This window comes from Rhinoderma darwinii, chromosome 1 (genome assembly GCF_050947455.1).
Source record: "Rhinoderma darwinii isolate aRhiDar2 chromosome 1, aRhiDar2.hap1, whole genome shotgun sequence".
In the NCBI taxonomy this organism is placed as follows: Eukaryota; Metazoa; Chordata; class Amphibia; order Anura; family Rhinodermatidae; genus Rhinoderma; species Rhinoderma darwinii.
Genome location: NC_134687.1, coordinates 423,660,261 through 423,676,145, shown reverse-complemented (window position 1 = coordinate 423,676,145; position 15,885 = coordinate 423,660,261). Strand labels below are relative to the sequence as shown.

At 41.0% G+C, this 15,885-nt stretch overlaps 1 protein-coding gene across 6 annotated transcripts in view; it reads left to right on the top strand.

The window, feature by feature from the left end:
* The window catches only part of NF2 (NF2, moesin-ezrin-radixin like (MERLIN) tumor suppressor), a 184,580-nt gene that overhangs the window by 22,423 nt on the left and 146,272 nt on the right, over positions 1-15,885 (top strand). For 5 of the 6 annotated variants that reach the window (XM_075829842.1, XM_075829810.1, XM_075829849.1 and 2 more), the window contains exons 5-8: positions 957-1,040; positions 12,940-13,008; positions 15,191-15,273; positions 15,379-15,454. In XM_075829842.1, the coding sequence (XP_075685957.1) occupies positions 957-1,040; positions 12,940-13,008; positions 15,191-15,273; positions 15,379-15,454 (312 nt within the window). The remainder of the gene's footprint in view (positions 1-956; positions 1,041-12,939; positions 13,009-15,190; positions 15,274-15,378; positions 15,455-15,885) is intronic. The other variant, XM_075829860.1, reaches the window with a different exon arrangement.

Genomic DNA, 15,885 nt, shown 5'->3' with positions numbered 1-15,885 from the left:
CAATACGCCATCAAGCTTTAGTTGCTCAGGTTCGCAAGGTTGCTACCTGGATTTCTGTGCACACTTTCACAAAATTCCACCAGATCCATTCTTTGGCCTCCTCTGATGCCGGTCTCGGTTGCAAGGTCCTGCAGGCAGCTGTGTGTTACACAGGTCGCATGGCTGTTTTTTTTTTTCTCTCTTTCCCTCCCTTTTGGGACTGTTTAGGACATCCCATTGTGCTATATCCCCCAATGTTCTTAACGAGAAAAGTGGATTTTTGTACTCTATGTAAAATCCCTTTCTCGTTGAATTAAATAGTGGACTAAGATCCCACCCTCTTTAGTTTTCTGGACCCGGGTTCTGGTTGTTTTTGGTTTTTCTCCCTGGATCGTAGACATGTTGTTTTTGGCAGTTTCTATAAGAGGGGTATGGCCTGCCTGAGTGGAGCCAGGACTCTTTCCTACTAAGTGTCAACCTCCTGGTGGCAAGGCTGCTAGACTTGTGGTGTGTCCCCCAAATATTATATCTTTTTTAAAAAAAAATATTTTTGCATTTTCTGAAAAAGGTATAAAATAATAAGTTTAAAAAAACACCTAAAAACACAGCGTTGCATATAGTCTACAAAGGAGCACTGGTGTGTAACACTTACAAACTTGCATATGAACCAAGATAAGTAGTAAAAGTATCGCAGAAGCAACAAGGCGAGCCTTCCGCGGGAGGATAGGAAACCAAGGACAATAATAAAAGGAGAGAGCAGTGCAATAGGAGGGAAAAAAGAGGGTAAAGGAGAGGTGGAAAGGATACAAGAGCACACCCGAGCGTTAAAGGATCAAGGTGGGAGAATGGTCGATTCAGGTCTCATTCCCCCAAAGAATTTAACGAGAGAGGGATTTTACAGTGAGTACAAAAATCAAATATTTTTTTTCTGTATGTTTATAGTTCTCAATCATCTATTCTATTATTTATTTGAGCAGGTTAAAAAGCAGATACTGGATGAGAAAATATACTGCCCACCAGAAGCTTCTGTGCTGTTAGCATCCTATGCTGTTCAAGCAAAAGTGAGTGTTCTCCATTTACAGTAGCTACGTTGTTAGGGTACTTCATTGTGATTGCATCTTCTGTGAAGGAAAGTGTTTTTACTAATCTGCAATGCATTTCTTTGTATAGATATACAAACATTTAAAGTGTAACACCACCTTGAAGCGAAATTTGTCATTAACTATTAGGAGGTTAAAGTACTAAAACATGCATATTTGTTAAATTGTATAAACTTACTAATAGATTTAATAATTTTAACCCCCTTCTTGACATTTGACGTATGGGTACGCCATGGAAAGCTAGTGCTTCCCGCATTTTGCCGTATCCATATCCCAAATGCTTGGCACCGGCTCAGAAGCTGAGCCGGTGCCATCATCGGCGGATGTCAGCGGTATCTTACAGCTGACATCCGGCTGTAATGGCGGGGACCGAAATTAGCTTAGATCCCAGCCATTAACTCCTTAAATGCAGCACTCAAACGCGATCGCTGCATTTAAGGTGTTTGCAGCTTATTGGAACCCCAGCAATTTCATTTCCGTTGGCTGCAATGGCAACCGGAGGCCTAATACTGGCCTCACGGTCTGCCTAGCACGGAAAACTTCCAGCCCCCACCCAGCGGCGGAGCCTGAACGGCTTCCGATGGCGCCGGCTCAGAAGCTGATCCGGCGTCGTCAGCGGTGGAAATCAGCTGTATGTTAAAGCTGACATCCACCTGTAACGGCAGGAACCGGAGCTAGCTACGATCCCTGCCATTAACCCCTTCGATGCAGCGATCAAAAGCGATTGCTGTATCTTAGCGGTTGCTAGCAGATCGCCAGCCCTGACAGGCAATGAGGACTGGCGACTGCTGCTATGGCAACAGGAGACACAATGGCCTCCTGCTCTGCCATTACGGAAGCCAATTAGGCCCTGCCGGGAGGCGAAGCCTAATCGGCTTGCTGTCTGTGAATAACTGACCGATCTAATACATTGCACTACGTAGGTAGCGCAATGTATTAGAAAAAAAAAATCTGACAGTTGGACCTTCAAGTCCCCTAGTGGGACTTGAAAAAAAGTGTAAAAAAATGTGAAAAAAATAAGTTTGAAAACATAATAAAAGTTTCAAGTAATAAAATAAAACACAATGGCACTGTTCCCTTATCAAGTCCTTTATTATCTAGAAAATAATAAACCATACGTATTTGGCATCGCCGCTACCGTAATGACCTGAGGTATAAAAATATTATAATATTTATTGCACGCGGTGAACAGCGTAAAAAAAAAAAAACAACTTAAACTATACCAGAGTTTCTGTTTTTTGGTCACTTTGTCCTACAAATATTGGAATAAAAAGTGATCAAAAAGTCGCACGTATCCAAAACTGGTACCTATAAAAACTATAGCTCGTCTCGCAAAAAACAAGCCCTCATACAGCTCCGTCGACTAAAAAGTTAAGTTATGGTTCTCACAACTTGGCGACGGAAAAAATACATTATTTTTACAAAAGTAATTTTATTGTGCAAAATGTCGTAAAACATAAAAAAGTGCTATAAAATACGTATCGCCGGAATCGGACTGACCCACAGAAGGTAACATGTAATTTATAACATGTGGTGAACGCTGTATAAAAAAACCCCAAAAAACTATGCCAGAATTGCGGTTTTTTTTGTTATCTGGCCTCCCAAAAAATAGGATAAAAGGTGATCAAAAAGTCGCATGTACCCCAAAATGGTACCAATAAAAACTACAGCTCGTCCCGCAAAAAAACAGCCCTTATATCACTACGCCTATGAAAAAATAAAATTTAGTTAACGCTCCAATAAGTCAGGAAATAAAAAATATGCGGTTGTGCAGCACGAGGGGAACATTTCTTCTGTTTTCAAGAGGCGATTTATCAAGGCCCTAAAATTACGGAACCAGAAAGTAGAGGGCCCTGTCATATCTGCTGGAAGCGAGGGTGCCCGTATTATACCAGGACAACACTTCCCAGCAAAATTCCCCAAACTGCAAAGTTGCGGAGTGTGGACCAAAAGGAGCATAAGAAAGGACGCCATATATCAGTGCGACACTGGCCTGTGCAGAATGGATTGCTTCACAGCGTAACACACCTCTATGGATCACTTTATTGTTTGTTTTTTACCCCATTATTATACCACCTGACTATCCCCCTGATGTACTCTGCCCAGCTTACATGTACCCCCACATTATAAACGGAAACCCCAACAATACTCAAACAAATCTACTACCAAGCAAAATCGTCTCTCCAAAAGCCAAATGGCGCTCCCTCCCCTCTGAACCCTACAGCGTGCCCAAACAGCAGTTTACTTCCACATATATGGCATCGCCATACCCAGGAGAACCCTTTTAACAATTTTTGGGATGTGTGTCTCCAGTGGCATAAGCTGGGCACAACGTATTTGCCACTGAAATGGCATATCTAGTGAAAAATATACATTTCTAATTTGCACCATCCGCAACGCATTCATTTATGGAAAAGACCTGTGGGGTGAAAATGCTCACTACACCCCTTAATAAATACCTTGAGGGGTGTAGTTTCCAAAATGGGATCACTTTCTTTTTATTATTTCACATCTGAGCCTCTGCAATTGTGAACCAATACTTTGTAAATCGCCAAATTAGGCCTCAATTTCACATGGTACTCTTTCAATACTGAGCCCTGTCAAAAGTCCAGGCAAAAGATTAGGGTCACATGTAGGGTGATTCTAAAACCTGGAAAACGGGGGTCACTTTTGGGTAGTTTCCACTGTACTGGTACCTTAGGGGCTTTGCAAAAGCGACATGGTGTCAAGAAACCAATCCAACAAAATCTGTGCTCCAAAAGCCAAATGCCGCTTCTTCTCTTCTGAGCCCTGCCGTATGCCCAAACAGCCGTTTATGACCACATATGGGGTATTGCCGTACTCTGGAGAAGTTGCTTTACAAATGTTGGGGTTCTTTTTTTCCTTTATTTGTTGAGAAAATGAAAAATTTTGAGCTAAAGCTACATCTTATTGAAGAAAAAGGATTGTTTTTATTTTCACTGCCCAATTCTTTCACTCCTGAGCCTGGTCGAATGTCCAGGCAAAAGGTTAGGGTCACATGTAGGGTGTTTCTAAAACCGGGATACACCGCATAATAATTAGAGAGCTGTCTTGTTATGGTGGCACAAGCTGGGCACCACATATTGCCATATCTATGGAAAAAATCCCATTTTCACTCTGCAACATTGAGTGCACACTAATTTCTACAAAACACCTGCAGGGTTAACATGCTCACTACACCCCTAGGTGAATACATTGAGGGGTGTAGTTTCCAAAATGTGGTCACTTCTGGGGGGTTTCCACTGTTTTGGTCCCATAGGCGCCCAGAAACCAATCCAGCAAAATCTGCCCTCCAAATGGCGCTCCTTCCCTTCTGAGCCCTGCCTTGTGCTCAAACAGCAGTTTATGACCACATATGGGGGTATTATGTTGAGAAAATGAAAAATGTTGAGCTAAAGCTACGTCTTATTGAAGAAAAAAGGATTGTTTTTATTTTCACTGCCGAATTCTAATAAGTTCTATGAAACACCTGTGGGGTCAAAATGCTCACTACACCCCTAGATTAATTCCTCAAGGGGTGTAGTTTCCTAAATGGAGTCACTTTTTGGGAGTTTTGTCCCCTCAGGGGTTTTGCAAATGCGACATGGCCTCCGCAAACCATTCCTGCTAAATGTGATCTCCAAAAGCCAAATGGCGCTCTTTCCCTTCTAAGCCCTGCCGTGTGTCCAAACAGCCGTTTATGACCACATGTGGGGTTTTGTTTTGCTCTGAGAAATTGCTTTACAAATTTTGCTGTGCTTTTTCTCCTTTAGTCCTTGTGGAAATGAGAAAAAAAAAAATCGCTAAACCTACATTTTCTACATAAAATGTAGATTTTAATTTTCACGGCCTAGTTCCAATAATTTCTGTAAAAACCTGTGCGGTTCAAATCCTCACTATATCCCTAGATAATTTCCTTGAGGTGTGTAGTTTCCCAAATGGGGTAACTTTTGGGGAATTTCCACTGTTTTGGCACCGCAAGAGTCCTTCAAACCTGACATGGTGCCTAAAATATATTTTAATAAAAATAAGGCCCCAAAATCCGCTAGGTGTTTCTTTGCTTCTGAGGCCGGTGCTTCAGTTCAGTAGCACGCTAGGGCCACATGTGGGATATTTCTAAAAACTGCAGAATCTTGGAAATAAATATTGAGTTGCATTTTTCTGGTAAAACTTTGTTACAATTTTTTTTAATTAAATATGAATTTCTGGAAAAAAAGAACGTAATTTGTAAATTTCACCTCTACTTTGCTTTAATTCCTGTGAAACGTCTAAAGGGTGAAGAAACTTTCTAAATGCTGTTTTGAATACTTTGAGGGGTGTAGTTTTTAAAATGGGGTGACTTATTGGGGGTTTCTAATCTATAAGGCCCTCAAAGCCACTTCACAACTGAACTTTTCTTGAAAATGTGAGAAATTGCTGCTAAAGTTCTAAGCCTTGTAACGTCCTAGAAAAATAAAAGGATGTTCAAAAAATGATACCAAACTAAAGTAGACATATGGGGGATGTTAATTAGCAACAATTTTGTGTGTTATAACTGCCAGTCTTACAAGCCGATACATTTAAATTGAGAAAAATACTAATTTTTGCAATTTTTCGCTAAAATTTTGGTGTTTTAAATACTGAACGTATCAAGCAAATTTTGCCAGTAACAAAGTCCAATGTGTCACGAGAAAACCATCTCAGAATCGCTTGGATAGGTGAAAGCATTCCGACGTTCTTACCACATAAAGTGAAACACATGTCATATTTGAAAAATGAGGCTCTGTCAGGAAGGTGAAAAGTGGGTTATAGAGGGAAGGGGTTGAAGAGCTTTTATTGCATTTGCTGTTGTCCGCTAATTCTATGTTCTGTGTTTACTTTTTCCCCCCCCTCCCTTTTAAAGTTTTTCTAACCCCTTCCCGCTGTGGCCACTTTTGACCCTCCTAACAGAGCCTTATTTTTCAAATCGGACATGTCACTTTGTGGTAATAAGTTTGGAATGCTTTTACCTATCCAAGCGATTCTGAGATTTTCTCGTGACATGTTGGATTTTGTTAGTGAAAAAAATGTAGTCTATAAATTCTGTATGTATTTGTGAGAAATACAAAAATTTTGAGAAAAATTTGCACTTTTCAAAGTTTAAATGTATCTGCTTGTAAAACCGATAGTAATACCATACAAAATATTTACTAGTTAACATTTCTCACATGTTAACTTTGTTCGCATCGTTTTCTGAATGTCCTTTTTATTTTTCTAGGACTTTACAAGGCTTAGAACTTTAGCAGCAATTTCTCAATTTTCCAGAAAATTTCAAAAGGCTATTTTTGCAGAGGCCAGTTCCGTTGTGAAGTGGCTTTGAGGGCCTTAAGGATTAGAAACCCCCAATAAGTCACCCCAAAATTAAGGAAACACTCCAAAAATGATCCCCATTCTGGAAACTACACCTCACAAGGAATTCATCTAGGGGTGTAGTGAGTATTTTGAACCCACAGGTGTTTCATAGATTTTATTAGAATTTGGACGTGAAAATATTTTTTTTAAACATTTTTCCAATAAGATATCGTTTTAGCTTAAAAAAAAAAAAAACACTATTTCCACAAGGAATAAAAAAAGAAAAAGCCTCCTCATCGTTTGTAAAGCAACTTCTCCAGTGTATGTAAATACCTCTTATGTGGTCATAAACTTCTGTTTGGGCACATGGCAAGGCTCAGAAGAGGAGCACCATTTGGCTTTTGGAGCGCAGATTTTGCTGGATTGGTTTCTTGGCACCATGTCACGTTTGCAAAGCCCCTGAGGTACCAGTACAGTGGAAACTCCCCAATAGTGACTCCATTTAGGAAACTACACTCCTAGAGGAATTAATCTATGGGTGTAGATAGCATTTTGACCCCTATAGGTGTTTCATCGTTTTTATTAGAATTGGACAGTTAAAATAGAAAAAAAAATATATATATATATATTTTTATATTTTTTATTTTTTCAATAAAATCTAGCTTCAGCTCAAAATTTTTCATTTTCTCAACAAATAAAGGAAAAAAGAGCCTCAACATTTGTAAATCAATTTCTCCCGAGTCCGGCAATACCCCATATTTTTTCATAAACTGCTGTTTGGGCACACAGTAGGGCCCAGAAGGGAAGGAGCGCCATTTGACTTTTGGAGTGCAGATTTTGCTGGATATGTTTCCGGCCGCTATGTCGCATTTGCAAGCCCCTGTGGGACCAAAACAGTGGAAACCTCCCTGAAGTGACCCCATTTTGGGAACTACACCCCTCCAAGGTATTCACCCAGTGGTGTAGTGAGCATGTTAACCCCGCAGGTGTTTTGCAGAAATTAGTGTGCACTTGATGTTGCTGATTGAAAATTGGAATTTTTCCATGGATATGCCAATACGTGGTGCCCAGCTTGTGCCACCACGAAAAGACAGCTCTCTAATTATTATGCTGTTTTTTCCCGGTTTCAGAAACACCCTACATGTGGCCCTAATCTTTTGCCTGGACGATCGACAGGGCTCAGGAGTGAAAGAGTACCATGCGAAATTGAGGCCTTATTTGGTGACTTAGAGTATTTGTTCACAATTGCAGAGGCTCTGATGTGAAATAATAAGAGAGAAACCCCTGAGAAGTGACCCCATTTTGGAAACTACACCCTTCAAGGCATTTTGTTAAGGGGTGTAGTGAGCATTTTCACCCCAGAGGTATTTTCCATAAATGATTGCGCTGCGGATGGTGCAAAGTATAAAAAGATAAATTTTTCCCTAGATATGCCATTTGAGTGGCAAATATGTCGTGCCCAGCTTGTGCCACTGGAGACAAATACCCCAAAAATTGTTAAAAGGGTTCTCCCGGCTTTGGCAACGCCATTTATGGGGAAGTAAACTGCTGTTTGGGCACGCTGTAGGGTTCAGAAGGGAGGGAGTGCCATTTTACTTTTGGAGCGTGGATTTTGCTTGGTAGTAGTTTGGAGTTTTACTGGTAATTCAGTTTATAATGTGGGGGCATATGTAAGCTGGGCATAGTCAGGTGGTATAATAATGGTGTAAAATAATCCATGGATGTGTGTTATGCTGTGAAGCAATCCTTTCTGCACAGGCCAGTGTCGCACTGATAAATGGTGTAGTTTTTACCCCCTTTTAGTACACGCACCTTTGCAGTTTGGTGAATTTTGCTGGGAAAGTGTTGTCCTGGTATAATACGGGCGCCCTCGCTTCCAGCAGATATGTTTGGACCCTCCTCTTCCTGATTTCCTAATTTTAGGGCCTTGATAAAATCCCCTCTTGAAACAGAATAAATGTTCACCTCGGACCTGCACAATTGCATATTTTTCTTTCCTGACTTAATGGAGCCTTAAGCTATTTTATTTTTTCATAGACGTAGTGGCTGTTTTTTTGTGGGACGAGCTGTAGTTTTTATTGGTACCATTTTGGGGTACATGCGACTTTTTGATCACTTTTCATCCTTTTTTTCCGTTTTTTTTTTTTTTTTTTTTTGGGAGGCAAGGTGACCAAAGAACAGCAATTCTGGCATAGTTTTTTTAGTTTTATTTTTTTATACAGCGTTCACCACGCGTCATAAATTACATGTTCCCTTTATTTTGCGGGTCAGTACGATTCCGGCGATACCAAATTTATAGCACTTTTTTGTGTTTTACAACTTTTAATAACTTTTGAAAAAGAATGTATTTTTTCTGTCGCCATGTTGTAAGACCCATAACTCTCTAATTTTTTCGGTGACGGCGCTGTATGAGGGCTTGTTTTTTGCGAGACGAGCTTTAGTTTTTATAGGTACCATCTTTGGATACATGCGTCTATTTGATCACTTTTTTATATTTCAATTTTTGGAAGATAAAGTGACCAAAAAACAGCAATTCTGGCAATGTTTTTTAGGTTTTTGTTTTTTTTACGGCGTTCACTGCGCAGGATAAATAACATAATGTTTTTAGAGTTCAGGTCGTTACGGATGCGACGATACCAAATATGTATGGTTTATTGTTTTTTTTTTTAAAATAATAAATGACTTGATAAGGGAAAAAGGGCGATTTTTGTGTTTTATTACTTGAAACTTTATTTTTTACGAGTTTTATTTTTACTTTGTTTACATTGTTTTTAGTAACACTAGGGGACTTGAAGGTCCAACTGTTTGCTGTTCTAAATACATTGCCATTCCTTTGTAGTACAATGTATTAGAACTGTCGGTTGTTCACGAACAGCAAGCCGATCAGGCTCCGCCTCCGGGCTGGGTCTAATCGGCTTCCGTAATGGCAGACCAGTAAGCCATTGCTAGGCCTCCTGTTGGCAGCGCAATGCAGGGCTACCGATTTGCTACAAAACACTAAGATGCAGGGATTGCTTTCGATCGCTGCATGTAAGGGGTTAATACCAGGGATCGGAGCTAGCCTTTTAGGCACTGCCTCCCTAGCCTTTTAGGCCCTGCCTCCCAGCGGGGCATAGGAGGCTTCCGTTGCTGGCAGACCGGGAGGCCAGTATTAGTCATCCGGTTTCCATTGCAGCCACCGGCAATCCACCGTTGCTGGGGTGCTGGTGACTAAAAACCCCATAGATGCTGCTATCTTTATTGCGTGCAGGATCTGAGGGGTTAATCGGCCGGATCAGAGGCTGGCCGTTACATCAGGGTGTCAGCTGTACCATTCATCTAACACCCGGCAGTGATGGTGCGGGCTCATCTCCTGAGTCCGCACTATTACCACGACGTAATGGAAATGCGCTTTGCGGGAATCCCTGCCCGACAGGGCCGTGTATATATACACGGCGGATGTTGGGAAGGGGTTAAAGAGGATCTGTCACTAGTTTAGTAATTTCCAATATCCTAGCTAATCTAATAGGTTCTGTCACACTGATAATGCTAGTGAAAATTGTGTCCCGAAAAGTTTATTTTAAAAGGGATGAGCTTTTCTTTTCTAAATATGTAAATGAGGCTATACTAGACAAGTGAATGTCAACACCAGCGATTCTCCTGAGGTGGAGCTACCTCACGGCCTCTGATGCTGTCCCATCAGCATGAAACTGCTTCACACACCGTATTAGAGACTGAGGCTGGAGGGAAGGGGGGGGGGGGGATCAATTAAAACAGCCATATCTTGGGCTGTGGACCACCTAGAACAGTTCTAGCTGTAAAAGAACCGGAGGTATCACTAGTTGAAAACTCAGTTTGGAAATGAAGCTGTATACTATATTATCACGCTGTGTTGCTTGGCTCGGAAGAGGAGAAATGTATGACGCTGATTGGACAGTGTCATACAGAAAACATTACGCCACCCAGAGTGAAAAGGAGTTCCCTCCTATTTCGCAAGTATAGCCAAATTAGCATATGTATAAAAATGAACACAACTTTGCAAATAATTAACGTTTCTTTTTAAAAATTACACTAGTTATCCACATTAAAGAGCCTATTAGATTAGTTAGGAAATGGGGAATTAATAAACTAGTGACTGATCCTTTTTAAAGTAGATCTGTCAGCTAGATTTGCTATTCTAGATCAGCATTCTACAGCAACAGGTCCGTACTCCTAGCAGCCAGAAAGGCACAAAATGTTTTTGTGCTGTGTGGCTTATAGGATTGCTGAACGAGTACAGCGGACTCATGGTTATGTCGGCTGTATTAGTGGTGTGGGGAGCATCCTGCCCTCCCTCCCCCGCTTCTTAGCCTATTGGTTGACAGACTTCTGTGACTATGTGACTAGAGAGCAGCCTATCAATCACTGCAGAGAGGGGCGGGGGGGAGGCAGTCAGTGTTCACCTCATAAATAACTGGTGTATACCAAACGGCACAAAATTGTTTTGTACCGTATTGGCTACTAGGAGTACGGGACCTGTAGCTGTAAAATGCTTCCCTTACATAGGGCAGCATATTAACCCTTAATACCGACCGGTATTTTAAACCTTAATGACCAAGCTATTTTTTTAGTTTTTCCATCGTCGCATTTTATATTTTTCAGTCGACCCCTATAACATTACTCAAGTGTCCTGACAGTGAATATACATTACCTCCAGCCTGGACGTGATGTCTATTCACAATCCTGACACTCCTGTAGCGTTTATTTGAGATTTACAGCAAGGCCAACGTAATCTCGTTTTAAATGACAGGTTACATCATAATCTCGCAAGATTACGCTTGCCTTGCTGTAAATCTCACAGAAACGCTACAGAAGTATCAGGATTCTGAATAGACATCACGTCCTGGCCGGAGGTAATGTATATTCACTGTCAGGACACTTGAGTAACGTTTTATAGTGTGTTTATATGGCTGCACCTAGTGATGTAATAAGATCACCATGCTGTGTAAATGAATGGGGAGAAGTGTATGAAGCTGATTAGTCACTGATTGGTCAGCGTCATATACTTCTCTGTACAACGCCCACTTGGTCATATAGTAAACCACGCCCAGTTGTCCATTAAGAAACTCATTAGCATAAAGATAAAATAGGTCATAACTCCGTCAAAAATTTGTTTTTCTAAAGAAAAAAACACTGCTGTAATCTACATTACAGCGTCGATCACATTATGTAGAAGATAGGCCACTTATAATGTGGTGACACAGACGCCTTGGTATAAATAACATAACTTTATTCGGTGTGTCATTACGATTGAGGCAATATTATATTTATATAGGTTTTTTATGTTTTACTACTTTTACACAGTAAAAACACTTTTTTTTATTATTTTTCAAAATTATTTGTTTTCGTGTCGCCATATATTAGGAGTCATCATTTTTTATTTTTTTTCCCGCCAATTCAGCTGTTGAGGGCTTTTTTTTTTTTTCTTTTGTGGGACGACTTGTAGTTTTTATCGGTACCATTTTGGAGTACATGCGACTTTTTGATCACTTTTATATCAAATTTTTTAAGGCAGGATGAACAGAAAATAGCAATTATGGCACTGATATGGACACTGATACCAAATATGTGTAACGTTTTACTTTTTTTTCATAATAAAGTGTTTTGTTACAGTAAAAAGTGGGTTCTTTTTTACTTGGGACTTTTATTTATTTCAAACTTTTTATTAAACGTTTTTAACTTTTTGTTTTTTTAGTCTCACTAGGGGACTTCACTGTGCGATCTTTTTATCGCTTTTGTAATACACTGCAAAACTTCTGTATTGCAGTGTATTATTTCTTGTCAGTTTAAAGCTGACAGGCATCTGTTAGGCCATGCCAGAGGCATGGCCTAACATGCAATCACTAGAGGAAGACCTGGGGGCCTTTGTTAGGCCCCTGGCTGCCATAGAAACCATTGACACCCTGCAATTGCATCGCAGTATGCCAGTGGGGTGAGAGAGGGCGCCCCTCCCTCTAAAATGACTCAGATTGGGTGCTCGTTATTGATCGCCGCCTCTGAGGGTTTAAATATGATCGGAGACCACTGCTAGTGGTCTCCGATTGTTGCCCTGAAGCCCGAGGCTGTTCGTAACAGCCCGGGTTTTCAGAAGCTTCCCGCCCGATGCGGGAAAACTTCTTCTGAAGTTCCACCATGAAAAGGCGGCGCTTCAGAACTACCCCGAACGGCCGCCGTAAAAAGGCTATACGGTGGTCGTTAAGGGGTTAAACTGATTCCCTTTAAATCTAGAAAGGCTGACTCTTTTTGAGAGAGTCTAAAAAAAATTAAATTAAAGACGCAGTGCTGAAAATGGAGTTCGCTTTGTTTTTATCTGGTTTATACTTTGTCATATACTGTATGCATAGCACTACTTTTTTTTTTTTTCTTCACTTTTTTCGGATTTTACATGTTCACTTAAATTAGACTAGTTGAGGAAATTGTGTTTGATAGACTGAGTCTACTAAAAGAGTATAATGCCTCCTAATATAACTATATAGCTAAGGAATAATATTCCTTGTCTTTACTCATTATTCTTTAATTTATTCTCTTATAGTATGGTGATTATGATGCATCTGTACACAAACGTGGATTCTTGGCAGAGGATGAGCTACTTCCAAAAAGGGTGAGCTAGAGCTAATTCTTCATGTAGCTGTATGCCTAAAACTGCAATAAAAATAACTGTTACATGGCTCCGTGCAGGACTTCTTAAGGAAAGGGAAATCTAGTTCCAATGTTGAGAAAGGCGATCCAGGATCCGATCCAGTCCTTGGCTCTAAATATACTACTTGTGCAGGAAACCGTAATACTGCCGTGTGCATGAGCCTTAGGCCCCATGCACACAAACGTAAAAACGCCCGTAATTACGGTACGTTTTTACGGGCCCATGGACTTCTATTGGCCACGGGTACCTCCCCGTATGCTTACGGGAAGGTGCCCGTGCCGTTGAAAATTATAGAACATGTCCTATTTCAGGCCGTAATTACGGCACGGGCAGGCCCATAGAAGTCTATGGGGCTCCCGTAACTACGGGTGACTACGTGTGTGCACCCGTAATTACGGGAGCGTTGCTAGGCGACATCAGTAAATAGTCACTGTCCAGGGTGCTGAAAGAGTTAAACGATCGGCAGTAACTTTTTCAGCACACTGGACAGAAACTACCGATTACAATATAGATCTACCTGTAAAAAAAAAAAAAGACGTTCATACTTACCCAGAACTCCCTGCTTCTTCCTTCAGTCCGGCCTTCTGGGATGACGTTTCAGCCTATGTGACCGCTGCAGCCAATCACAGGCTGCAGCAGTCACATGGACTGCCGCGTCATCCAGGCAGGTCGGACTGGATGTCAAGAGAGGGACGCGTCACCAAGACAACGGCCGGGTAAGTATGAATTTCTTTAACTTTTTCTGCGGAAAGGGCTGCCCCTTCTCTTTATCCTGCACTGATAGAGAGAAGGGGCTGCCGATTACTGCAGTGTAATTTTTCAGCGAAAACGTGCCCGTAAATACGGGTGGAATACGGGTGACACCGGACCCGTATTTACGGCACGGGTCCGTAAATACTGGTGCAATACGGGTCGAATACGTGTGACCAAGGACCCGATTTACGCCAGTATTTACGGGTGGACAAAATATGGTCATGTGCATGGGGCCTTAAAGAGGCTCTGTCACCAGTATTTAACTGCCCTTTCATCTACCTAATGTAATAGGCCCTTTAATGTAGATAAGTAATGTGGTGTTTTTGTATTTTTTTTAAAACTTTTCTTTTTGAAAGTTATGAGCATTTTTTTTTTTTTTTTTTCTTATTCAAATTTTTATTGAGTTTCAGAACACAAAATTTACAAAACATAGTGGAGGGAAGGCCTCCACACCTAAATAAAAACAAACAAGGTCAGTGGACCAAAGCAAAAACAAACAAAACACCAAAAGGAAAATCAATAATGTGCAACACATCTCAACATGAAAAAGAGTGGTCGGTATACAACAGTAGCATGAGTAATCCTAGAGGCATAACAACAGAATGTACAGCGAGACCACTTAATTCAAACAGAGAAGAAGAGGCACATTACCCTAGACAGGGGAAGAGAAAGTATAGAAAAAGGCCCCAAGAGAGGGAGGGATAGGAGGGAGGGGAGAGGACAAGGGGATCCTGGACTCCAGTTCTGGCGTATTATGAATGAAAATCAGCAGCGCGCAAAAGCCATAGTACATTTCACAGGGGCATAGGCCGACTCAGGTTACCGCCGTGAGGTAGGAAGGAGAAGAAAGAAACACTATCCAAGGAGACCATGTAGACGTGTATTTTACCACAGATGCCGGGGAGTGAGCCACCAAGTGTTCCATTCGCTGTATCAAGGCAACCTCCCGAAACCACTCATCTAATGTTGGGGGTATTGCCGTTTTCCACCTGCGCGGGATTACTGACTTTGCTGCCTGAAGGAGATGTCTAACTAGTGAGCTTTTATAAACTTGTATTGGCATCGGGTTATGAGCATTTTAAGTGTTATGCAACTTTGTTCTTAATGCCCAAGTGGGCGTTTTTTTTTTTTTTTTTACTCTTGACCAAGTGAGCGTAGTAAAGAGAAGTGTATGACACTTGACAAATCAGCGTCATACACGTCTCTTCATTCAAGTCCAGCTTAATCCACAGAACAGTGGGATCTCGCCATGAATGAAGAGAAACGTATGACGCTGATAGGCTTTGGCTGCACCTTAAAGAGGCCAATGATAGCGGATTCTTCTGAGTGAAATGACACATTTAAATATTATGTTGTAGATGGTCTCTTCCTAATTATTTGTGTTAATCAGGTAATAAACCTATATCAGATGACTCCAGAGATGTGGGAGGAGAGGATTACTGCATGGTATGCGGAACACCGTGGGCGCACTAGGTAAGCTGACAATTACGGATTTTTTTTTGTGGCTGTTTATATAACTGTTTGCTGTAACACTGGGAAAAAATTAGCCCAATGCAATGTCTTTTTATTTTTTTTAAGAGATGAAGCTGAAATGGAATACCTGAAAATAGCACAAGACACAGAGATGTATGGAGTAAATTATTTTCTCATACGGGTGAGAAATGGATTTATTGTGCAATTGTGATAATTATTGGGGACATGCTTTTTTTGTTTATAGTTTAAAGTATGTTTATTTCTCATTAAGACAGACTTGTAGAGGTTTGCCAAATCAGACTCTCTCTTGGTGGAGAGCAGTTGCAAAGAACAGCTACCACTTTGTGCTCGAGTGGACCATGTAGTACATGGGCAACATGTAAAATTACATTTCTAGTGGCTGCAGGGAAAATAAGTGACTGAATGGAGCTTCCCCCGTGATAACAGCTGAACGCCAATGGTTAGAGAAGCTAGACCCGCTGCGAGCAGTTATCACCGGGATGGTATCAGTCTAGGAAAGGGCTTTCAAACTGGAACAACCCCTATTCTTATTCAAAGAAACTTTGCTAAAGACATTTTTATAAACAAGGATGCAGGAGAATCAGGAGGGGA